The sequence below is a fragment of the Galeopterus variegatus genome, unplaced genomic scaffold (genome assembly GCF_000696425.1).
Source record: "Galeopterus variegatus unplaced genomic scaffold, G_variegatus-3.0.2 Scaffold2327, whole genome shotgun sequence".
Taxonomy (NCBI): domain Eukaryota; kingdom Metazoa; phylum Chordata; class Mammalia; order Dermoptera; family Cynocephalidae; genus Galeopterus; species Galeopterus variegatus.
Window position 1 is genome coordinate 147633 of NW_007728438.1, and position 25524 is coordinate 173156.

General features: G+C 39.7%; 1 protein-coding gene across 1 annotated transcript in view; it reads left to right on the forward strand.

Annotated features, from left to right (window-relative positions):
* GPC4 (glypican 4) overlaps positions 1 to 25524 on the forward strand; it is a 103734-nt gene that overhangs the window by 63908 nt on the left and 14302 nt on the right. Inside the window, exons 2-3 of the mRNA XM_008581326.1 lie at positions 1964 to 2122; positions 16114 to 16505. Coding sequence (XP_008579548.1) covers positions 1964 to 2122; positions 16114 to 16505 — 551 coding nt within the window. The remainder of the gene's footprint in view (positions 1 to 1963; positions 2123 to 16113; positions 16506 to 25524) is intronic.

Below are 25524 nucleotides of genomic sequence, written 5' to 3' on the forward strand. Positions count from 1 at the left end.
CTCTCTCTGTTAATTATGTGTCCCAAAGGCCTGCTGTGAACTTGTTAGGCTAGTGAAGAGGGAGTTTTGTTTTTGGTTGTAACAAAGGTGTTTCCATAAAACTGAGCCTTAGCAACCCTTCTTCTTTCACTAATGAGATCTAAGATATTCTGCAACTTTACAGCTCTAAACTCTATTATGCAAGCTTTCTTTTTTCCTTTTTTAAATCTGTTAGTAGAATTATCTGTTGACCAAGGTTTTCAGAAATGTCAAAAGAAACTTTTAGCAGTTTCTGGGTGAGGAGGTTATTTGAAGATTTTGTTCCAACCCCCGCTCCCTTACGTAGTCCTTTAATGCTGCATACCCCTTTTTTTCTGGCAGTAACACTCTTCTTACTTTTTAATTGCCAGGAAGGAAGAATAGAATGATTGGGAACATATATGATTATATAATTATTTGCATATGTGCAGTTGACAACTTAGTGAAATAAACTGCCAACTCAATTTTATCTGAAAAACCTCCCATCCCAAAGCTACTTTGGTATCTGTGTTATGTGAAGGCCTATTTCCTGGAAGTACACACAGCCAAGAAGCAGCAATGGCCAGCCTGTGGCCCATTTCTTTCCCATGATTAGTGTTAGAAAGTTTTGCTTTTCATTCTCCAGCCCTTTGTTTATTGGACACACTTACCATTGACAGGTTCACATGTCTTCAATATACTCCTTCCTGACTTCCTGAGATCTTGATTCTTTTCAGACCTCTTCTGTCTTACACGAAATATGGACAGCAATAGCAGATGGAACCATGAAAGTGAATCCTTGTAAACCTCTGAACAAAATTACAGCACACCAATTAATATTGGAGTGACTAAAGTGATAGTACCCTGTAGGGTTTATTTTTTGAGTGGCACCGCATCTCTTGATCATTATGAAGGGAGAGGCATTGTCACTTCAAAGCACAATTTTTGTTTTGCGATGGAGGAGGAACGAGGGGGAAATTCTGGGGCTTATAGAAAGAACCCCTCCAAATCCTCACCTCCAAAGTGCAAGCAGAATGCAGTTGGTATGAGGGAGGGAGAGAGATGCTTCCTGGGTTGGGCTGCTGTGGAGTGATGTGTCTTTGACACTGCCCTTGACTCTTAGGGCTCCATAAAGATTCCATTTATTGGAAGCTGCTAGTCTATACTGGGATGAATGGCTACCCCACATAGAATCATAAGGTGGATACGGTCCCTGACATCTGCACAGAAGATGCTGGACAGAAAATCTTAAAAACTGAGGATCGTTTATCATCACCCCTTTGTGATTTATCAGAGACTCAGACTATCCAACATGACCTCCCTCTTTGCTCACAACCCCTTGAAATGCATGAATCCCTCTGCTTCCTCACAGTAGGACTACAGCTCATGTATTTACTCAGTCTTTCGTTATTGTCACATATTTTATAAATTGTTCTTGATCAAAGATGATCTCTCTTGGAGTGTAAACTCCCAAATTTAGAAAAACTGTCTCATTTGCGTGCCTTGTATAGTATTTAGCATAGAATCTCAGGGAATTTATAAGAGAGACGTGAGTTGATACTGAATGCTACCCCATTTGTATTTTGGCAGCTGGCTGATACAGGGATCCAAACCAGTGACCTTGGTGTTAAAAAGGCTGTGCTGTAACCAGCTGAGCTAACCAGCCAGGTTTCCATCCTGTTTATTGACCATATGAGTTTTTCTATGATTTAGCATCTCCCTGAAAAGTTTTTTTTTTGCCTTTTGGAGAGGGGGCTTTAAATGGTTGTATTTTTTTCAAGAAGGGGATAAATATTTTTAGGCTTCATGAAACTTTTTAGATATACATGACACCTGGGCCTTTGCAGAAACATCACAGACTGAAGTGAACCAGACTGTGTGTACCTAAATCAAACCCTTCCCCCTTGGACTTGATGGATGATAGACTTGATGATAGAGACTGACTTTCCTACTTTTTAACTTACAGGTGATCATTTGAAGATCTGTCCCCAGGGTTATACCTGCTGCTCTCAAGAGATGGAGGAAAAGTACAGCCTGCAAAGTAAAGATGATTTCAAAAGTGTGGTCAGCGAACAGTGCAATCATCTGCAAGCTGTCTTTGCTTCCCGTTACAAGAAGTTTGATGGTATGTTATGCAAGTCACATTTAAGAACTGACAATTGCTTCTTCAGAGCTGTTCTGTTCCCTCAGTGCTTAAGTTTTCTCCCAAGATATTCGCCTTGTTGGATCCTAGGGGCAAGTTAGCCCCACAGCTTTTTTGCTAGAGTCCTTCTGGATGCACTGGAATCTGTATGGTAGGCATTATGGAAATATGGTCACAAGAGCCAAAGAGGAGATGAGTTTAATTTACATGCTTTCATTTATTTTCTGGGGGTGAACACAGAATAGTGTTGTTGACGCAAGTCACTTAAAAAAACCCAAAGACTTCCTAATAAAAAGCAGGCATCTGAAAACGGTCTTAGTCAAAATAACCATAAAGATGCTGCAGATGCCAGACTTCAAATTAAACTTCAAAATGGATCCGCAAAGACAACTAGAATTCCTAGAAGCTCTGCATGCAGAACACAGATAGGAGCAAAGCTCATCTCTTGAGTGTCTGTGCAGCAGCGACCCAGAAGTGGCTACTACAGTACTTTTCATGAAGCAGGGCTCCTTTGCCAGCCTTATTTGAGCTGGGGTTCTGGTGAAGTCTTTCTGTGTGAAGCCATGACAGAACCTATTCTAGTCCCCTGTGCCAGACATGGCTTCTCACATGCACACTTTCTTTTAATAGTAAAGAAAATAACCAGTATGAGCCAAATGAGAGGTACTTCAATACTATCTGAAGCAGTGTTACAGAGAGCAGACTTTAAAAAAATCGAATATGGGGTCCAAAACACCTCAGGATTCTTTTCTCTGGTGCCATTCACTCAGTTTGAAGGTTGTTATGAAGTAGATTTAATTTTAATAGGAATGATTTCCTTTGTGCCTGTTTTAAAGGCCATTCTAATTACATAGTACCTTTGAAGCATGCTTTTCTTGACATTATGTGTGGTGAAGAAGTACCAGGCAAATTTTCTAGATGTGAAATGTCTTTGAGTATTTCTGCAAAGGGCTTGTTACCATGGTGAGAAGATAGACTAAATTAGATTTGATATGGCTGATAAAGCAGTCCCCAGCTAAAGAACAGGTTGTATTTCAAATGCTGGCTTTGAGATTTGTTGTTTGAAACTTATAACCGATTTAATAAGAATTAGGGTCCGAGGCTAGATCACAAAAGCATATTTAATCTATGATATAGTTGAACTAAAATACTGTCTATGTAGTTTACCATTGATTGCACTCACTTTTTTCCTAAACACTTTGTGTACAAAATTGTGTTTAGTCTTAATCCTATCTCCCTTCCCTGGATGGATGAGAATAATTTATATATCTCCTAGGAATAATCTATATATCCTCCCTTATTATCCCATAGTCTCCTACACATATGCTGTTAATGTTAAGAGTATTTATCAGTATGTCAGTACCATGTGAAAATGGGTGTTATTGGCAAAAATACATCATTAGGCCACTTCCATCTCTCTTGATCACTAAAAAATAATAATTATTACTGAAGAGAATGGTATTCTCTTGACTATGGCGTTTCTCATTCAAGGTAATAATGTAAGCATTTTCTTTTACTTCAAGGAGAAAACTTAGATAATCAGTGGTCATCTTTGAAAACTTGAGATGCTGGGCTGGCCCGGTGGCGCACTGGAGAGTGCGCCGCTTGGGAGCGCAGTGGCGCTCCCGCCGAGGGTTCGGATCCCATGTGGAGACCGGTTCCCGCTCACTGGCTGAGCACAGTGCGGGCGCAACACTGAGGGTTGCGATCCCGTTGCCGGTCCCCGGTACGGGCGCGACACCGAGGGTTGTGATCCCGTTACTGGTCAGTAAAAAAGACAAAAAGGAAAAAAAAAAAGAAAACTTGAGATGCTGATATTTAAAAATTACCACTTGGGGGCTTCATAATAGAATTTAGAAGGAAAAAAATCCTGCTCTTTAGAAATGACTCTCCTATTGACAGCATGATGCAATAGAGATAAAATCATTTCCAAGTTCCAAGGCCACCTCCTTCAAGTCACCCCATTTCTTCATAGACATTTCTCTTCTTGGAATGTGACCCACAGTCATTGCGTTGGTTTAGCTGTTCTCTCCCCTCCTGGCTACCCATGGCTTTATAGCACTACTCCTATGATTCCAGTGTGTAGTTTTTTTAAAAAAGCCACACAGAGAAACTTTATTGACAAGTGTTAGCATATGTTTTTTTAAAAAAAGGACAGAAGAAGTTTCTCTTGCCCTTCCCTACCAGGTTTCACATTCAGTAAGTGCCTGTGTTAACACTGTGTTTTTAATCCATTTCAAAACTTAACAGGAAAGATGACTATGAAACTCCAGTTTGTTTCTCTGACTTTAAATTAAAATATGGCATAGACAATAAAATTAGTGAGCATACGTTAACATTTTTTGAAAGGGTAGTAGCTGAAATATGTGTGGTCTGGAGAGCAGAACAGAGCTGGAATACTTTGCACGTTTTTTCCAAGTTAGGTTTTCTGAAATGATGAAATAATTTGATACGGTAAAACCTCAGTTGACCAGTGCCCAGCAAATCATAATCCTCCAGTGGGTGCTGCATTGATTGATTATTGATTTTAAGGCTGGCAATTACAACCTGCCAATACTTCTCAAGTCCTAAAGATTCAGGGATGTTGAGTAAAGTGCCATAGAGGGTGTCTTGACTCTCAGAAATCCAAAGGTGGGTGCTTTGGTCAAAGAATTGTCCAAACTATTATAAAAGCCAAACCCTGCATCTTTGGTATGAATGGAAGAAGGGAAGTTTGGCAGCATAACAAGATAGCGGCTATGGAACCAAGATAAGGCAGCAAGGTTGCACAAGACAGCTGGGGACATGTAGTGAGGAAATAGCAAAACGACACATAGAAACATACTGGGTCAAGCAACTTCAAAGGAGCATCTTTTGCCACCTCCAAGCTGACAGTGTAGATTCAAAGTGGTGACCCTGAGCCCAGACAACTTCCTCTATCAAGACTTGTGTGTGTCTATGAGATACCACTTTTTTTGTATGGCAGGGACAATTACTTTTGAAAATAAACTTTTCAATAAAAAATAAGGGTTGGGGGCTTGTAGGAAGTTAGCCTTCTGTTACCCAGAATCATTCCATTATCCCGGTTCTCCATCATTCTGCCTTGATTGACCACTGGTCAGGATTCTAGTGCCAGCTTTGGCATTTTTGAAGTCATCAGATTTGAGGGATGAATGCCTTCTTTAATTTTCTTATCTGTAAGCTCTTCCTTTTTTTGTTCTATACTTTTAACTTTATATTGTTTGCCTATCTCAAGAGACTTACAGTCTATAAATCAATTAAGTTATAAACCGTGTGCGTGTGTGTGCGTGTGCTTTCAGACCTAGGTGAAGTCCAGGGGAACACTTCCTTTGGCAGCATTCCTTCACCTCCCAACAAAATTCTCAGGTTTGCCATATTTTTAATGTGAACCTCTGAGCTTGAGGACTTGTCTCTGTATTATTCTATAATCTTTTTTATCTACTATTTAATTTAGGATGTTCAATACCAGAAATCTACAATCCTAATCCTAGGCTGGAGACACAGAGCCAGAGCATGGTAGTGACAGAGCTAGCTGCTCCCCCTCTTGGCCAGTTCTGGGAATTGTTTTTGGTAGTAGCACTGCTAATTAACATAGCTGAATCAGTTGTCTCATGAATATGCTAATCACATGTTCAGTTCAGGGGGGTTGGAAAGAATTGCTTGCCAAAGGGAATAGAAGTAGTAGAAGTGGGGCATAATCTGTGTTTTCGGACCACAGCAAAAAGACCCATCCCGAAATGTGAGGCATTTGGTGAGAGATTAGTTTTTAAAAGAAGCATAGCTAAATCAAAAACCTAAATAGATTAAAGTGATCAGAGCTGCTGTGTTAAATATATTTCTGAATTACATAGTAAAAATGATGTAACATCTATGAAGAAAAATTATTGCTAAACAACTCCCTGAATCAAACTGTTTGCTAGATATTTTGCATGTTAAAAGAAATCTTAAGGAAATAGAGATGTTGTCTGATGCCAGTCTACTGGGAAAACTCCTTTAATTTGTCATTTTAGGAGCAAATTTAGCAACTTCGGATGGGAGGCAGAACACACTGAATTGTCAGCCTGGTTCTGCAGTGAACCTGTTGTGACCTGGGGCAATTAACTGGGTCTCAGTTTTCCCATCCATAAAATGAGGGGGTTGAGCTAGCCGCTCTCTAAAAACCCTTTGAATTCTAAAAATTCTGTGAATCTTAAACACGTGACTAGACCAGCTGCTTTAGTAAAAGGTCTTACAAGATGTTAATTAGCCGTCTGTATGGTGCCCTCTGTTTTCCCCCTATCATTTCTTAACTCTCAGCTACTTTCACCAGGTCTTTGAAAACCCTCCCATGAGCCTGAAGCTTGTTAACTTGAATAATAGTAGAAATTTTCTGAATTAGCTTAAAACTCACATAAAAGAAATAATTGTCTGTCTCATCTATCTGCATGGGCCAAGTGGAAACCAGAGTGGCTGCCGCTCCCTTAAGCCCTCAAGCCTTCTTGTTTTCATTTCACAGAGGCAGGGCATGAAGCTCTCCTCAGAGTTAGCCAAATCTGTGTTTTAATCACTGAAAATTTTAGCTCATATTGGTCATCATTTCATTAAGGCGGTAGAAAGATCAGTGTGCAGACTCAGTGAGTTAAAGAAATGAGAATTCATAGGTCTATGAAAGTAATGGCCTCAGTGGAAGGGAGCTGTCCACTCACCTTAAGAGTGGCCATCAACTAAGCCGAAATTTCTGGACTTTTCCTGGTCCCTGACCCCCCCCCCCCCCATTTGTGGCTTTTTAAAACATTTAAGCGTCAGATCCTCATAATTAATTGAACTCTAATAATAATTTCCTGTCTCTAACAAACTAGGAGTATTTATCTATGTTCAGTATGTTTGCTCTGCCTCATTCTGACATTTGACTTTCAGAGATCAAGGCAGTCATCTATTTTCATGAAACCTATCTAGGAGCGAGAGTTCTGAGTCTTTTTTACCACTTGTTTTTAACTTGCCCCCCCCCCCCCCCTTTTTTTTTAACCTATGTGGATGTATTATTATCCTTTGCCCAGCCATATTTACTAAAGACCTCCAGGGAGGTTTGTAGGTTCAAAAAAGTCTAACACATCCACACAGTGTGTCATAGAAGTGTATAACATTACATACAACACTGATTGGTTTATAATCCTTGCCTCATATTTCATTAAGACATTTTTTAAAAATTTGATGTATTTTAAAACTTGGCTATAGTGTACTGGGCAACTTTTCACAGGCTGAGTAGCCACAAAAGTGCAGAGAAAGACAAGAGGCTTGCCTTCTGGCCTTCGTGCAGATGCAGTCCGTGTGCCTTCCACATCGTGCTAATGGTCTTTGATTTAGTTGGAAAGCACTGCTAGTCTTTCTTTTACAATTCTATTTTCTTTTCCTTTCATGTGAAAGAGACTAAAATGCCGGGTATTTTTGCTAATTCTTTTATACTCACTCCGTGAAACTTGACAAGAATGAGCTACTGCCAGCTTACTGTAATCAAATCAAGAGCTCAGACAAAACGCACACATTTCTCTATTGACAAAGGTTTTCTGCCTTTTGAGTTGTTACCTGAAGTGTGACCAATTGTGGCTCTGGCATTGGCTGTCTCATCGGATTGAAAATGCTTGTGCGGCTTCTATGGGGCCCAAAGCACTTTCACTTTGGGTCTTTGCTGTTAGCTCGGACTTCTTCAGAAGGCATGGCATCAGCAAGACACAGCTGATCTGTTGGGAGGCGAGCGAATACACAGAAGAGCTTCAGCTCTGAACTGCTAGTGGACTCGGTCATTTGTTGAACTTTGGGCCTGGGAGTTTCATCACATGTTGTTCATCTTGGCCTACCCCTCTTCTATGTGTCTATCTGTCCAAGGCAAAGAAAAGGGCTGACTTGATCCAGCACTGACTTCAACTGATTGAGAATTCCCAAGCCAGTCAGGCTTCAGTCTATTCTTGTTCGTGATCCCCGCCCATCTCCACCACCTTCTCTCTTGAAAGAATTAGCAGAGCCGTGGAAACTCTTGTAACAAATAAGATTCAAACAGCAAGGATAGTACATGGGCACACTTTTTCTGGACATCAATTTGGCAGTGTGTCAGAAGTTTTGAATATGTTCATATCCTTTGACTCAGTAATTCCCCTGCTGGGTATGTATCCAAAGGAAAGATAGATCTGCATAAAGTTTTATGTAGGATGTTAGTAGGATGTTTATCACAGCAATATTTATAGTTGTGAAAAATTGGAAATAAGCCTAAACGCTTCACAATGATTACATTATGATCTGTCCATATAGCATCATAGTATGCAGTCATTAAAAATGATGTTTCTGAAGAATTTTTAAAATAGGAAATAAATGTAAACCATATAATAGTTACATGAAACCAGGTAGTTTAAAGATAGCCTAATGTCAGCCGCGTGACAATATATATTTTCATAGGAAAAAGACAGGAAGGAAATTTGATAGATAAGCTCTTGTTCCTCTCTCTTACTAGTAGGATTATAGGTAAATTTATATTTTCTTCACAGCTTTCCCTATTTTTCAAGTTGCTACAATCAGGAATACGTTTTAGGAAAAAAAATTGTTTTTCTTGATAAAAAATGTAGGAACTGCTTTGGTGATGTTTTTAAAATAATGTTTGTTTCTTTAATATTACAATGCTCACTGCAGACAATTTGGAAAAAATAGAAAAAATACATCGAGCCTCCAGGGAGTCAACTGAACGAAGGGAATAAAGGGAAATAAATTTACTTTTGAAAGCATAAAGAAATATTATTTTTCTGATTATAAAATATCACTGAAAAATTTAGGGGAACAAAATTGAGAAACGTGTATTGAAAAAAAGGTCACCCTTGATCCCCAGTACCCAATAATCACTGTATTTACCTTGTCTTTTTGTGTACATAAATCATACATATACATGCCTGCAAATTGGAGTGACAGTCTTTATGCTATTATGTATTCTGATTATTCTCTTGACAATAGATCATGAACAGATAAGACTCTCTTATGAAGTTTGTATATGAAGCCATATGGTACCCCTCTGACCAATCCACATAGAGGTTAGTACATGGAACACTTGCAATGGCTGTTCAGCTTCGTTGCTTACTTATATGTGCCTTTCGCCTTCTCTGGGCATTTCTAGATGCAAAATCATATGGGAGTGCTAAAGCCAATTGGCTAGCTGGTGCTGGGAGTGCCCTTAGTGGAAATGGAATGATAGCCAGCAGAAGGGACCTTACAGTATTGAGCCTGTGTCCCTGACCATGTTAGCAAAAGACAGGGGCCATGAAGATGAACACTGTATTTACTCCCTAGGAGCCTTAGCATTCAAAATGCATTCACTGATAAAATTAACCTTGGGAAGGAAAGGGATGATCCTACCTTGGTGGGATCCCCTAGCACTCTTTGATATGCTAACAGCCCCTGATAAGGGCAGCAACTGGCAATTGGCCTGTCTACCCAGGAACAGCCTATTGATTTGCTATCAGTTGATAAACATTAGTTGAATATATGTCCTTTTGGTACACCATGCCCTAGCAGGCATTCTTGAGGAATGAGTTTATGCCATGATAGTGGAAAATGCCCATTAAAAAATGTACACAGACTCGATCAAAAAGGCAAGACGGAGAAGGAGATAGTCATAAACCAAAGTTTCAGGTTGTCATTGAAATGCTTGCATATTCTCCTTTTTTCCTTTACATTTGTAGATGCTTATGCTAGTTCTTCATTAAATACTTGATCTCCGGTGAAAGAATAGATGGGGATAACTCTAGGTTTTCTTAACAGTTTGAAAAGTATGATTTGTAGCATTTATAAAGAGGCTTCTTTCCTTAGGAATTTTGTTGATGTGGTAACTTAATGTTTGCATGCCACACTAGGGCTATGAAATACAGCATTTATAGTAAAAAGGAAATTAATCCCTATATGTAAAAGGCAGCTTCCTAATAATGTAAATCCAAAGTGATAATTTATAGCACCAAACAAATGGATTGCATAGAGAGGGCTTCCAATCTCTGAAGGTTATGGGTTACTTCTAGAATGCATTTTAGCTCATTAATCAATAGCCAGATAGTTGATTGTTTATAGAGGAGTAACTAATGGCATTTAATAGCAGAACTGGAGGCCCTTTGACTTGTTTCAAGAATTTTGAGTGTTTATTTAATGCAAAACAAGTGGCTGGAGATAGAAGTTCCAGTATACATGATGTTCTTTTATTTTTTTTAGAGACAGGATATTTATATAGAAAACTTTTATATGGAAAAGTTTTGCCTTTTCACTCTAGTTTTTCCCATGTTAAATTGGTACTACTTATATTAAGAATAATTAAATTTTAGAACTGGAAAGTACTTAAAATCCCCTAGCTCAATCCTTGTACTGAGCTGAATTCTGTCAAAGAAGGTAGTATCTAAATGAAATACGGTTGGGGGAGATCGACCTGCTGATTAATTCTTAATTTCTTAATTTTTATAAGTGTGTGATGTGTATGGTATTTTTTCTCTTCCCGGGGTGAGGTTTCTTGTTCCCTGTATTTCACTCAGTAGCCTTTCCCACCCTCATAGATCTCTGGGACATTTCACAACCTTGGAAGGTAGAGCCATTAAGCATTTCCCTTTGTATAAACAGCTCCCAGTTTTATAAGGCCTTGGGTCTTTTCAGCAGACCTCCAGCAGCTTTGGCCTCATATATGTTCCCCCAGATGGATAATGTTTGACTCCACTAGGAAAGATAAAAAGCCAGTCTTAAAAGATTTTAAAAATGTAGATATAAAGAAATTCTAAGACTAACAGTATCACCTCACATATTACTAAGAATGTCTTTTTATTGATCATCTACTGTGTGCCAGGCATTGCCCATATGATGTGAGTGATAATAGCCTCATCTTATAGATGGGGCAGCAGAGGCAACTGAGGCTCAGAGAGGTTGGCCTTTTGCCCAACCAAGGTCTTACAGCTCTTAAGTGAAAGATCCCATTCTTTTTCTCACTGTGTCATGTTGTTTTAGATTTGTAGCATGTTAAGGTGTTTATTTCCATCCCTGTGTTAAGCAGCCATTCCTTTAGCATAGAACATATATACTTACACCTCCAAACTGAAAATTGAAGGGGAAAGAAACCCTGATCACAGACACCGTATTTCAAATGCCTATAAACCACCACTTCTGACTTTCAGACACCAATAGATTCACTTAAAACAGATTCCCTAAGCAGCATTTTTCATGAATACAAGCAATTGCTGCAAGGGAGATCCAACTTCCAATTAACTCAGCTTCTGATCGCTGTGGAACTCTGGTTCGCACTGCTCTTGGCTGGTTCTCTCTTAGCCACCAAGTATATTATAATTGGTTTTAGGCATAATGATTATGAGGGATGATTGCTAGGTGTTTCAAGCCTATACAGCTCTTCTTCAACAGTTAAAATCTGACCCTGATCCTGAGTTCTGAGAATAATGGGAGGAAAATGGAGATGAGCATTGTAGGAGTTAATGAAGTTGCCATTGACGGCTGTGGACTGGGACCTGAATGTCAAATTTGCGCTCCATTCCTCATTGTAGAAGGAAATGTCATAGGAAGAAAAGGGGGGAGTGGGGATGTGAAAGTATCATATAAGAACATATGAGAGCTGCTAGTTTAATAGGAAAAACAGATACAAAAGGATCCCCCCCCTTTTTTCCTAATAGCAAATTATTATGCTTTAGTTGATATTGTACCTAATTGGTATGGATTTTAGAATTTATATTATGTCTGCCATCCTTACAAGGCAAAAAGCATAGGTAGAATAGTTCCATTTAACAGGGGCCAGTAAGAATAAGTCTAAAGGAGAAATGAGTTTGGGTATTCTGGATCCCTTGATTTTTGTTCTGTTGACTCCCACAGGTGAAACAGATGAATATTCAAGGACTTGCTATAGAAATAAAGAAGTAAGAATTTTGTAGATGTTTTAAAAATCTCTGGTGCACTCAAAAAACCAGGTGTGGAGAGTGGAATTATAGCAAAGGTGAACTGAATGGGGAAAATTTGTCTTTCTAGAAACTTTCATTACACTCTCATTGGGCAAGAAGAAGGTGAAGATGCATGATAAAACTGCGTGCTTTGATTTGAGCCCGTAATAGTCACTCAGTACGTACTTGTCAAATTGCATAGCTATTTGATAAATTGTAAGGTTTTAACTTGTTATATCAGTTTTATAGAATTTCTTAAGCATTTATTAACCACGTGCCCACTCAAATGGTCTTCATCTTTGCAACTTATATGACCACGTTAGAGACTTTTAAAATGTGAACGAAAGGAAATAAATTTTCTGAATGATAAAATGAATTAGGATTTATTTAATACGTATGTAGCACCAAGCTAATCTCTTAAAGTATAATCTCTCTCTCTCTCTCTCCCTCCCTCCCTCTCTCTCTCTCCCTCCCTCTCTCTCCCTCTCTCTCCCTCTCTCTCCCTCTCTCTCCCTCTCCTTTGTATACACCTACATCAACCCATAGGCTCTTGACCTGAATGAGGAACTCTAAGAATGTTTTGCTTTTTCCATAAAATGTTCTGTGTCTTAGCATTTGTTTGACCTGTAGCACTTTAAGGCCTAAAGGATGAACCCCTTGACATTTTTAGAAACTTTAACTTAAAACTAAGCTTGACATGCCACTACATCTCCTCCCCCAAACCAAAAATCCAAGTGAGTATTGAGAATTACTGATTGAGTATGAAAGCACATGTCAAATAATTCTGAACATCTAGTTTCTTCTGATGTGTGCCAATTTTATGAGCAATACTCGTGTAATAAAATCCAGTATAGGAAAGGACCTGTGGTTGCTGTTGGAATCTGCTGTTTTAGGTCGTGACATGTTAATAGCACTGGATGGACACAAGGCTTGCATATTGTTCCCAATGACCAGGCTTTATTTTTCCAACATGTGAGAGCTATGTGTGCAACACATTGGACATGTAATAACAACCTATGCGTGCCTTGTTTTATACCCCCAGTGAGCAAGTACCGCTTGGCAAGGATGCTAGCCATTCAAGCATGATATGGGATGTGGACCAGGTGACATTTAAGGTTCCTTCTCACCCTCAGACTCCCCAACTTTCAGTTCTAGAAAAGTGCCACATTCATTTAATCATCTACCTTAACACTTAATTGAAGGAGTTCCACACAAGAAAATTTGTCCCCAAGACAGCAAAAAGAAAATCACTCTTAGAAATGCAACAGAAAGTTTTAAAAGCGCAATTCACTGGAAAGACATTTTCCCTTAATTAAAACATTAACATTTACCCTAAGTGCTTTACACTCAGCACAGCCCCTGAGCTGTTGGTGATTTTGCCAGTGAGAGGTGAAACGGGACAAGTTTCATCAGTTACAGTAGTTCTCAAACTTTAGGGTACAGCGGGATCACAGATGGCTGGGCCCACTTTCTGGGCTTCTGATTCAGTTCGGTAAGTGTGGTGGGGCCAAGAGCTTGATTGCTAACAAGTGCCCAGGTGGTATTGATGCATGCATATCCCAGGTCCGCACTTTGAAAACCACTTGAGATTTTGGAGAGAATAAAAGGCCTCCTCAGGTAGCTGATTTTTTTTTTTTCATTAAATTTTTATTTTGTCAATATACAATGTATATGATTATTATGGCCCATCACCGACACCTCCCTCCCTCCTCCCTCTCTCCCCTCCCCCCCAAGAATGTCCTTTCCGTTTGTTTGTTGTAACAACTACAAAAAAAGTATAGTTGTTATATCTTCTTCCCCACCCCACCCCCGGTATTTTTTGGTGTGTTTTTGGGTAAATTAATTTGTTTATTTTTTTAGCTCCCACCAATAAGTGAGAACATGTGGTACTTCTTTTTCTCATCCTGACTCGTTTCACTCAATATTATTCTCTCAAGGTCCATCCATGTTGTTGCAAATGGCAGTATTTCATTCGTTTTTATAGCTGAGTAGTATTCCATTGTGTAGATATACCACATTTTCCGTATCCACTCATCCGATGATGGACATTTGGGCTGATTCCAACTCTTGGCTATTGTAAAGAGTGCTGCAATGAACATTGGGGAATAGGTATCCCTTCGACTTGATGATTTCCATTCCTTTGGGTACATTCCCAGCAGTGGGATAGCTGGGTCATATGGTAGATCTATCTGCAACTGTTTGAGGAATCTCCATACCATTTTCCATAGAGGCTGCACCCAGGTAGCTGATTTGAGTGCTTCCTGCCCTCTCACGTTCAGGGAGAGAACTTTGGTAAAATGCCCGGCTGTGCACTTGTAATGAAGATGAGTTGACCTGTCTATTTGTTTACTCTGCAGAGGAAATCCGTTTCCCTTTCTTTCTCTGAAGAAAGCCCAGGAGATAAAAGACAAGCAGTATTAGAAAGGAGAAACTAGATAAAAGGAAAAGGAGAGAGGCCCCCCACAAATAAATAAATAAAAATAAAAATACAAGGTTTGCAAAGCTGGGACCAGGGAGGATTATGGACTTTTGCCCCCATTCTCTCAAGGAGCCACGTAGTGATGAGTTAGGGGCTTGAGCGGCACTGGTATGGAGTCTCTTGGCATGTAAGGAAAGTCACCCACGTCCATCTCCCTCCAGAAGGTTTCTGTTTACTCAGTCCAGGTTTTGAAAACTATTGGAAATTAGTAGTCGGCCTCTGATTTGCCCACCAAATGTGAGAAGAGGATGGTTTTGTAGCACTAGTGTGTTTTGGTAAGCTTGCCAGTGTTCTGGCTTTGAAGTAGGCACCATGTTTTCTTTTCTGCTCCATGTTCACCTAGAGACAGTTTTTTATTTGATGTGGTCCTTATATTTTGCTTTGGTATTTTTTTTTTGTATTTCCTGCTTATAAACTTGATATCATGAGGTGTTTATTTTTATACCATCTTGGTATTTTTTTTTTTAATGATTAATGTTATAGATAACTCTGTTAGTTCCTCTTTTCTTTGAACTTCCTGAGAAAATCTCCAGGAGAAAAACTAATTTGCCACTTGTACTTAAGAGATTAAGATCTTTAACACTTAGGCTGTGGCTGTGTGGTGGCTGTGTGGTGGCCGAAATATAAATCGGAAATAACTAGGTGTTCTCATTTGTATTTTTCAGCTGTTTTTCCATGTTGTCTTATAACGATACAAAGTCTGTGGTCGAATCCATTATGCATTCTTTCTCTCTCTCTTTCACACACACACACACACACACACACACACACACACAAACACGACACTGGAAAGAGTCTCATTATGTTACTACATGAATCTTTTAGGAACCCAGGGTCAACTTGGATACCTCTAGCTTATACTAATGTCACAGGGAACACCCAAGAACATATTTTCAGAAAACATATGTGCTCGCTTCTAGGGGTGTTTTATTACTTTTCTTGGACTCAAGCATCTTCCACGCAGTTTTCCTGCATGTCACGTACCTAAGTAAAGAGGGGAAAAAAGAAAAAAAATCATGCCCAAGTGAAACAACAACTTTTGAAAACACTCAGCCTAGTCTTCAGTTGCAGTTAGGGGACATGATTAACTTTGGTTTAGATTCTTTCAGTAAAAAGTTCTGGGAAACCTCATGTTTTAAACTTCATGTGCCCATTTTGTCCAGCTTTTCTTTATTCACCTTGTGACACAGAAAGAATGGTATAATTTGTTGTTGTACAGATGACTCCTGAAAAGTTGTTGGTTTAAAATTTCGTTTTCGCCCCTTTTCTAGACGTAGACACATATGAGGGTTCTTCAGAAAGTTCATGGAAAGATTCATACTATCACTTCATTCTATTTTTCCACAAACTTTTTGAAGTGCCCTCATATGTAAGTGACTTTGTGACATAGGTTTCCTTTCATTGACAAATGATCAGAGATGCCAAATTTTCCAAAAGAAATTCACCCTATAGGCAAGCATGTTTTCCAATTCCATGATTTTTTTTTTATCCAATTTACCTGAAAAGCCCTCAGTTATTTAATTACCAGAATCCCTGTTTTCCATTATGCTTCTTTGTTTTGTTTTTAGAATTCTTTAAAGAACTACTTGAAAATGCAGAGAAATCCCTGAATGATATGTTTGTGAAGACATATGGCCGTTTATACATGCAAAATTCCGAGGTATTTAAGGATCTCTTCGTAGAATTGAAGCGCTACTACGTGGCAGGGAACGTGAACCTGGAAGAAATGCTAAATGACTTCTGGGCTCGCCTTCTGGAGCGGATGTTCCGCCTGGTGAACTCCCAGTACCACTTCACAGATGATTATCTGGAATGTGTGAGCAAGTACACCGAGGAGCTGAAGCCCTTTGGAGACGTCCCTCGGAAACTGAAGCTCCAGGTCACTCGTGCATTTGTAGCAGCCCGCACTTTCGCTCAAGGCTTAGCAGTTGCAAGAGATATAGTGAGCAAAGTCTCCGTGGTAAGTGCTCTTTGCATTCCGTGTTTCTGGTTTTGTTTTGCTTTGTTTCAAAAGAAAGTTTGGGAGAGGTAGAAAAATAAATCATCGGAATTCCACTGGCTCAATAACAACCTTCACTTCTGTTTTCTTTTTCTCTTGCCCCTTCTCTTCCACACTTTGTCCTTATATGAGGATACTTCAGAAGGTCATAGAAAAATAGAATTGAAAGGTAATACAAATCTGTCCATGGGCTTTTTGAAGACCCCTCAAATGTGTACATTTTAGAGTTACTGAATAGTATGATAAACATCCTCATAGATCATTAATATTCTTTTCAGTGGTTTTCTTGGTAGCTATTCTTAGGATGTATATTTGCTCTGGAGTCTTAATTTTTTTTTTTTTTTAAAGGACCTTATATTTTATTAACCTTTTAATATTTCTGTTTGTTTGTTTTTTTTTCCTTTTTGTCTTTTTTCGTGACCGGCAACGGATCGCAACCCTCAGTGTCGCACCCGTACCGGACCGGGACCGGCAACGGGATCGCAACCCTCGGTGTTGCTCCCGCACCTCGCTCAGCCAGTGAGCGGCCGGTCTGTATGTGGGATCCGAACCCTCGGCGGGAGCGCTGCTGCGCTTCCCAAGTGGCGCACTGTAGCAGTGCACCACTGGGCCGGCCCTGGAGTCTTAATTTTTAAGATTATTTTAATACCTCTTATTAGCTCTTATTCTCCTTTTCCTCTAGAGAAAGAAACACACATAGGCTCCACATTTGGTTGTTTTGAATGACTGTGTTTAAGTCGACTAGTGACAGTCTAGAAAAGCATTGAATACCCATCAGCGTATGTTTCCTTGTTACAAGGTGCACTCAGAGCTCTTCAGAAGATGCAGCTGTCCATGACAATTAGTGTGGACCTCACTGCTCTTGACTTACAACTCTGTAGGATTACCAGTACAGAAAATGAAAATGTAACGTGTGACCAGGGGCTGAAGAAATGAACCTCAGTTTCCTCATTTGTAAATTAAGCAAATTGGACTAGAACAGTATTTTTCAGACTATGTTCCTAGGAGCAGCCAGCTTAGGGAGTATTTCAGGGGCTTTCTTGAGGACAGGCAAGGAAGAAGGGAATCTTCTAGAGGGTAAGACTCTGGGCATCTATGCCTTTACTTCCTGGTTCCACCAGTGAAGCTTTGCTTTTCACGGTTTTATGCAGTAAGGTCTTGAGCAAGATTTTAAGGGAAAAAAGGTTCTACTGGTCTGTCACCACTCCCCTTTCCCCAAATAGTATTTAAAAACTTCTTGAAGGCCCTTCCACCTCTACACTGCCATGACTCAATACCAGGGAAGGAACAATATACTGCGGCAAAGTAATTTTTGCAAGACTGATCTTAGTGCTGTTACTTTTAGGCCCTCAAAGGAAAAGCCAAGTTGTAGGCTGATACGGGTTGAATATTTGTTCCCCCCGAAGCTCATGTGGACGAATAATCCCCAAAGTGGCAGTGTTGAAAAGTGGGGCTTTTAGGTAGTGATTGGATTGTGAGGGCCCTGACCTCATGAATGGCTTGATCCATTCATGGAGTAATGGTATAATGGTTTGTCATGGTGTGGAGTGGTGGCTTTATAAGGAGAGCACATGAAAGTAATCTTGCCATTCTTGCCACGTGGTACCTTGTATTACCACAGGACTCTGCTGAGAGTCCCCACCCAGAAGAAGGCCATCCCCAGATGTGCCCCCCGGACCTTAGACTTCTCAGCCTCCCAAACTGTAAGAAATAAATTTCACTTCTTTATAAAATACCCACTTAGAGGTACTCTGTTATCAGCAACAGAAAACTAACACATTGCTAAAAAGCCTGTGTATCCAATGATAGCAGCTCTTGCTTAGGGCGTTTGGTTGTTTTGAGAACTGGAGAAATCATCAACATAAAAACTAGACAGCAGTACACACACTAAAATAGTCACCCGATTGCCTCGTAGTTCTTTTATAGTTAGGGAGATTACATAATTTATTACGTAAACTGAGATGCTTATTGTCTAAACCAGGGGGTGCTTATTAACAATTCGACCCAGGCAATAGGTGTCACTAATTGTTAGTAAGCAACCAGGACTGTCCTGGGCAGAGCAGGATGCATGGTCAGCCTAGTTAAAAAGGAGACAGATTCACCAGAGCGAAGACAAAGATTCTAAAGAATACTGTGTTATGAAAAATAGGTGCTCACAGGATTTTTCATATTAGAATTGGGTGATAATAAAGATAACTTTTTCTCTCTGTCTCTGTCATCGCCAGGCCATATACTGTCAGGAAACAATTCTGTCCAGTATGTTTTTTGCTCACTTTTTTTCCTCCTGATGTTTTTTTTTTTTCCTTTTTGTCTTTTTTACTGACCGGCAACGGGATCACAACCCTCGGTGTCGCGCCCGGTTGCACCCGCACCGCACCATGCTCAGCCAGTGAGCGGGAACTGGTCTCCACATGGGATCCGAACCCTCGGCGGGAGCACCGCTGCGCTCCGAAGCGGCGCACTCTCCAGTGCGCCACCGGGCCGGCCCGTCCTCTTGATGTTTTTATTGTAATTTACAAATATTTGTTGGGGCATATGAGGGGCGGGGTGAGGTAAGTGGGGAGATGATTAGATGATTGTTGTAATAAAGGGAATAATCTGATTCCTGAACTTCTGCCAACCCCAGCAATCATTATTAATTTTGGAGATACTTACGTCAGAGCCCTACAACAGTGCACAGTTAATCCAGATCCAAGTTATTTACATTGTAGTTCACCCAACACATTTGCCCTCCTTCAACAATTTTTTGCATTTGTCCTAAGATGGAAAAGCAGAAAGGCTCCAATGTGTGATTTGAATGTCTGTGTGCGTGTGTATGTGTGCGTGAGCATGCACACTGATGCCAAAGAGAAAGGCAGAGAGTTGAAAGCCCTTTGCAAGTGTTTGAAAAGTGGTTACTTTACATTAACCACCCCACCCCCTCTTTCTTTGAGCTCTAGTGTTGATTCTTGGGAAGAAGGACCAGGCAGCTGTCATGGTGCTAGCCTCACTTTGTGAGGTTGGAGCCAGTTTAGAAAACTGAGATTCTGGAGCCTTCCAACTTGGGGTAGGGAAGTGTGGTCAAAACAAGGAAGTCCATAAGTTGCAGGTTGGAAGACTGAGAGCTGGAAGAGTTGCCTTTGTCTACATCACTCCACCTCCCAGGATAGGGGAAAAAGCAAGCAGTTGTGGCTTCCCTGTGTTGCATTCTTTTTGACATGGTTCTCAGAATTAACTGTGGGCAATCAGTAAGCCTGACTTTGGTATTTAAGATTGAGACACCCTTACTTATGCAATAAAGACTATGTGACCCAATGGGAAATAGTCACAGTAACTTTCTGATGTTGCTTTTGGTATGCTTTTTCCTTAAAAGCAAGAAAGAGGTTTCCTCTGTACCATAGTATTGTTGAGTTCTTTGAGAAAGTTACTTTCTAAATAGAACTCTAAAGATTTTTTTTTCCTTTTTGTCTTTTTTCGTGACCGGCAACGGATTGCAACCCTCAGTGTCGCGCCCGTACTAGACCGAGACCGGCAACGGGATCGCAACCCTCGGTGTTGCGCCCGCACCTCGCTTAGCCAGTGAGCGGCCGGTCTGTATGTGGGATCCGAACCCTTGGTGGGAACGCTGCCGCGCTCTCAAGCGGCGCACTGTAGCAGTGCGCCACCGGGCCGGCCCTAAAGATTTTTTTAAAGAATTGGACTCTATTCTCTATTCATTATATTCTCACATCTGCTTAAGATATTTTTATCCATTTATTTGAATACAGCAAATACAAGGTAATAGCTTAATTTACATAGAGAAGACATTACTTGCTAATTGTTTCGTTGAAAATAATGTTTTATGGCTACTTGAAGTATTGTGTTCATAATTAGAAACTTTTTAAAAAATGTTTTCGCTTCACTACTGAGCTTCTTAAGAACTGATTTGAAATCAAACCCTTCAACTAAGTTGGGTTATTTTACCTAAATTACATAATAATAGTACACATAGGTATCAAATCAGTTTCTAATGGTGTTGAAATAAGAATTATGTAAAAATCTAGTATCTGGAATATTTTTGTGTAGAAGCATGCAAAGCATGTTTGCATACTTGAGAAAATAGTTATTATATTAATTTTTGGAGTATGATGACCAGTTAAACAGAGTTTGAGATATAGTGGTATGGGAAAGACAAAGTGATCTGGTTATCAAAGACATATTTCAAATTGAACATGATGAAAGATACATTTATTAATTTATGGATATGATTCTCTACCAGTTAGGATACCCACGCAGTGTTTTTTCATAAATATGTGTTCTTACCGTGCTTAACCCCTGCTCAATATAGTTTGCAGGTGGAACTAGAACAACCCAAGAAATGAACATTCCTTCTGGTGCCCAATCAAATTAATTGCCTTGGGCCTGGAAAGAGACCTTTCAGTGTGGGGAACGTATTTACTAATTGAAGAGGGCCACCTCACCCACTTCATCTACAAAGAGGTCTTTAAAGTCAAATATGAAAAGCATCCTTGTTTGGGGGCTACTGATTGCGTCCTTACTCAGAGATGTTCCCACTTTCTCTTTATGAGTGGATGCCCTGCTTTTCCAGTTTACTTTTGCAACAAAAGGGTTGCAGTTGGAAGTTGAGCAATGATTCGATTATCACTAAGCCTTTGAAAGTCCATTAGTACCAGCAAGCTTAACTTGCTTCAAGAGAAAGGTGCTTCTTAGTTGGAGTATACTTGCCTTGCTTTAGTTTTTCTAGGCCCAAACATCCAGTGATTTCAGTTCACTCCATTGAGCTTTACAACCCAAACTTCAGAAAAGTCCCCTTAATTAGTAACAGATGGTTCAGTAATACTCTGGCGTTATACATCTTTGTATTACTTATTCCGTCTTTATTTGTCATGGTTCATGATACATTTCTTATTTACCTGCTTGTAGCCGCAGTTTTGCCTGGAAGGGTTCTGAAGTCTGTTGTGGTCTTTCAGAAATGCACAAATGGTTACATGCACCATGAAAATTAATAGCTCCTATGCCAAAGAGAGTTGCATTCTCATGGTTTCAATTAACAATGACATAATGGGACTATGTCTGCACCCCCACCCCAAACTACAGCGGCTGTAATTAGAAATTGGTGCCTTCTCATTTTGATGTCTAAATGACTGTCTTGCCTTGAAAACAATTTCAATTGCTCCCCCTTCATTTCTGTCTATTCTCAATGCCTGACACCTACAAGAGTACTAAACAAATTATTTTGCCATTTCCCCAAATCATTAGAAATGTAAATTTAGAAAACAGTCAATACAAACAGCTTTTAAGAAGCAAAGTGTAGGGCCGGCCCGGTGGCGCACTGCTGCAGTGCGCCGCTTGGGAGTGTGGTGGCGCTCCCGCCGAGGGTTCGGATCCCACATACAGACCGGTTCCCGCTCACTGGCTGAGCGAGGTGTGGGCGCAGCACCGAGGGTTGCGATCCCGTTGCCGGTCCTGGTCCAGTATGGGTGCAACACTGAGGGTTGTGATCCATTGCCGGACACGAAAAAAGACAAAAAAAGGAAAAAAAAAAAAAAAAAAAGAAGAAGAAGCAAAGTGTAGACATTTATCCAACCCTCAATATTCTTTTTCACTCACAATCTTAGACTAGAATTGCAGTAAGGAAGGTAGGACTCAATCTGTGGTGGGGGTAGGGATGGTAGGAGTGTGTGTGGGGGGTGTCAAGGGTTGAATACATTGAGATTACATACTCTCAAACATACAGCCCTCTAATTGGTAAAGGGACACGAAAATCAACTACACTGTATATTGATAAATTAAAATTTTAGAAAAAAGAGACTAAGAACATATAACAACCATTAAAAATGTATACGTCTTAGAAAAAAAAATTGAGCCCTCTTCAAGGAGGTTAATACAGTAATTCTTCAATTTATAGGTTATAACCGAGTCTAATTATTTAAAACAAAACCGTAGATACACTTTTAAGTATTTATGCAGCTTCAATTTTATCTACAACATGTTCACAAATATTCCTAAATGAGTCCTAGCTTATTCTCTATATATTGTTATGCTTTTAAAATTCTACTGTCAGGGAAATAGGAACTTTTCATCTTCGTGTGTGTGTGTGTGTGTGTGTGTGTGTGTGTGTGTGTGTGTGTGTGTGTGTGTTGAATTCAAAACTCGGGAAATTGTTGAATAAACTCATCACGTCCCATGGCAAGTGTGGGTACCATAATTTTGGGAGACATTTCCTGTTATTTTTATTGGGTGCTTATGTTAACCAAGCAACAGATAAAATCTAGACCTTTTCTGTTTGTTTGGTACTATTGGCTGTGTAAGAAGAAAAAAACTCAAAAAACAAAAAATGCTGCAGCGAACGTATGTTAGGAGCTGGAATGAGCTAGAAGTGCAGTGTGTTGACCGCTGTCACTGTAATGTGGCTTAAGGCTCGTTCTGAATTACTGAAATGAAATCCAGGCTGCACAAAGAGTTCTGCTGCAGCATTCTTCTTTTTTTCAGGCTACTTGCAGTAGTTTTTAATGCGGTGTTTGGAAAATGCAGGTTATTTGCTAGAACATCTCAATCAATATTTCAAAAGTCTTTGCAGAGAAGGAGACTTTTCTGCAAGAGCTTTTTACAGCAGATATGGCATGCAGATGTCTTGATAAATATATATCCTGATGAAGGCAGGAATATGAGTATTTTAAAAAAGAGTGTGAAAAGGAGGGGGCTGGGGGGTGGCAGGGAAAGGTCGATAGACCAATACAAAGTCACAGTTAGATAGGAAGAATAAGTTCTGGTGCTCTAGGGTGACAAGAGCTAATAATACAGTATCATATATTTCAAGATAGCCACAAAAGAGGGTCATGAATGTTATAACCACAAAGAAATGGCAAATGTTAATGTGATAGAAATGCTGCTAACTATTGTAATTGGATCATTATACAATGCATGCATGTATTGAAACAACAAACTGTATCCCGTAAACAAGTACAATGGAAAGAAAATTTTTAAAAAATTTTATGTTAAAAATAATTTAAAAAGAAAAGTCCCCCCACTGACTTTTACCATGAAACATAGACTGGCACCTTCTAGAGTTACCTTGACATTTAGGAAGACTGGGGTCAGTCTTGAAGGATTTTATAAGGCTTGGAAATTGGGTATTAATGTATTGTCACTATGGGTCAATAAATCAGATTGATTTGGGTATTTGAGTTAATATAGAAGTGTTCAGACCAGATGATGTTCCCTTTTCTATAATATCACCTCTAAAAGTAAACAAATCAGACTTTCTCATTCTTAAATAATGTCTAACCTTTTTTCTTCTTATGCCAGTTATGTCCCACTTTCTATTAGGGCTTGGTCATTTCTGCTACATTTAGCTGTCATTCTTTCAAAATTTTAAGACTTCGGAAAAATATGTATTGTTTTCTGGTTTTGTTCAAGTGAACTCTTTTCTCTCCATGTGTAGCAGTGTTTTTTTGAGCCTTTGAATTCCTTCTGAGCAGGGCAGGTGAGTAATACATATACATACTTTTCTTCCTCACCCCTATAGCATCTTGAACAATTCTAAAGACATAGCACTTGCTCAGTGATTCCTTTTGTTTTATTAAACAAGACGTCATCTCATCCAAGTGTCTAGTGAGATGTCGCTCCATGTAGTACAGTTGTATCTTGACACTCTCCAACATAAAAACTGATTCATTTGGTCAATAAACTTTGAAAACTGTAAATTGTCACTAGAAAACATCCAGCCCCATAGCTGACCCTTCGCTGTGTATGGAGACATGTACTAGGGTTGAGGAGTTATGGAGAAGGACCTGTGTGCTGTCCTCAAGGTCTCTATAGTCTGTTACTCAAAAGAAGCTATGTAGATACATGGGAAGGAAGTCAAGTTCACATGCTCTGGAACCAAACTGCCTGGGTTCAAATCTTGGCTGTGCCGTTTACTAGAAGACCTTGTGTGAGTCCCTTAAACTGGGCTTCCACTTCCTCATCAGTGAAATGATACAGTGATACTCACCTCATATGATTATTGAGGCTTAAATTAGTTAATACATACATGTGAAGTACTTATAACAGAGCCTGGCACATAGTAAGTACTCTGTAAATGTATCTTATACATTTAATAAGATCCAATAAAAGCTATCAGTAGTAGCTGTCATAGAACAGAATATTTTTCTCTTGAATCTTGACATCAAAACCCTCATGACCATAAAACCATAAACACTAAGTAAGCATTTTCTTTCTGAGACCATTAAACCATTCTTTTTGTTCAAAGAGGGAAGGGAGGATTGTATAGTTTTCTTTTATCTGTCTTTCATATGATTTTGAGAAATAACTATTAAATCTCTGAGAGAGGTCTGAAAGATGTGACTTTTGTAAAAAGCAGTCATAAACTTCACTCTCCCTCTTACCCCAGCCCCAAGGATTCTGGAAGTTACTAACATCTGGGCTCAACAGGTCCTTCTAAATGAAAGAAAAACAAAACACTAGTCAAGAGCTGTGTCCCCAAAGTAACAATCAAACTGAACATTTTAAGTGGCATGCCATGCCACAGAGAATAAATAGAGGATTAAAAGAAGACCGTGGAGTGTACTTATCCTTTTTGTTAATTCCCATGTGGCATGATCTATCACTTGGTCTTGGGTTTTCTGAAGTAAATCTACTTCAGTACATAATTTGGGGAGGACTCAAAATAAGTCATTGATTTTGAGGGTTACCAGGGAGTAGAATGTAAACAAACTTGAATTTTTATTCAAAATGAATAAAGCCCCAGAACAAAGTGTGACTCAGTCCACTATTTTATTTGGTTATGGATGAAAGGTTCACCCCTGGTAGTGTGGAGAGACCATTGAGAGCTTATGAAGGAACACCCAGCAGTGCCTGGTATATTACCATGTGAACAGCAAAGAGCCACCCACTGGCTCAAGGAGATCTCGGGTTTTTGCCAGAACCTTCATGAGAGAATTTAAATTGAAGTACCATTATACAGTCACTTGCACGTGCGTGCCCCCCCCCCCCCCCC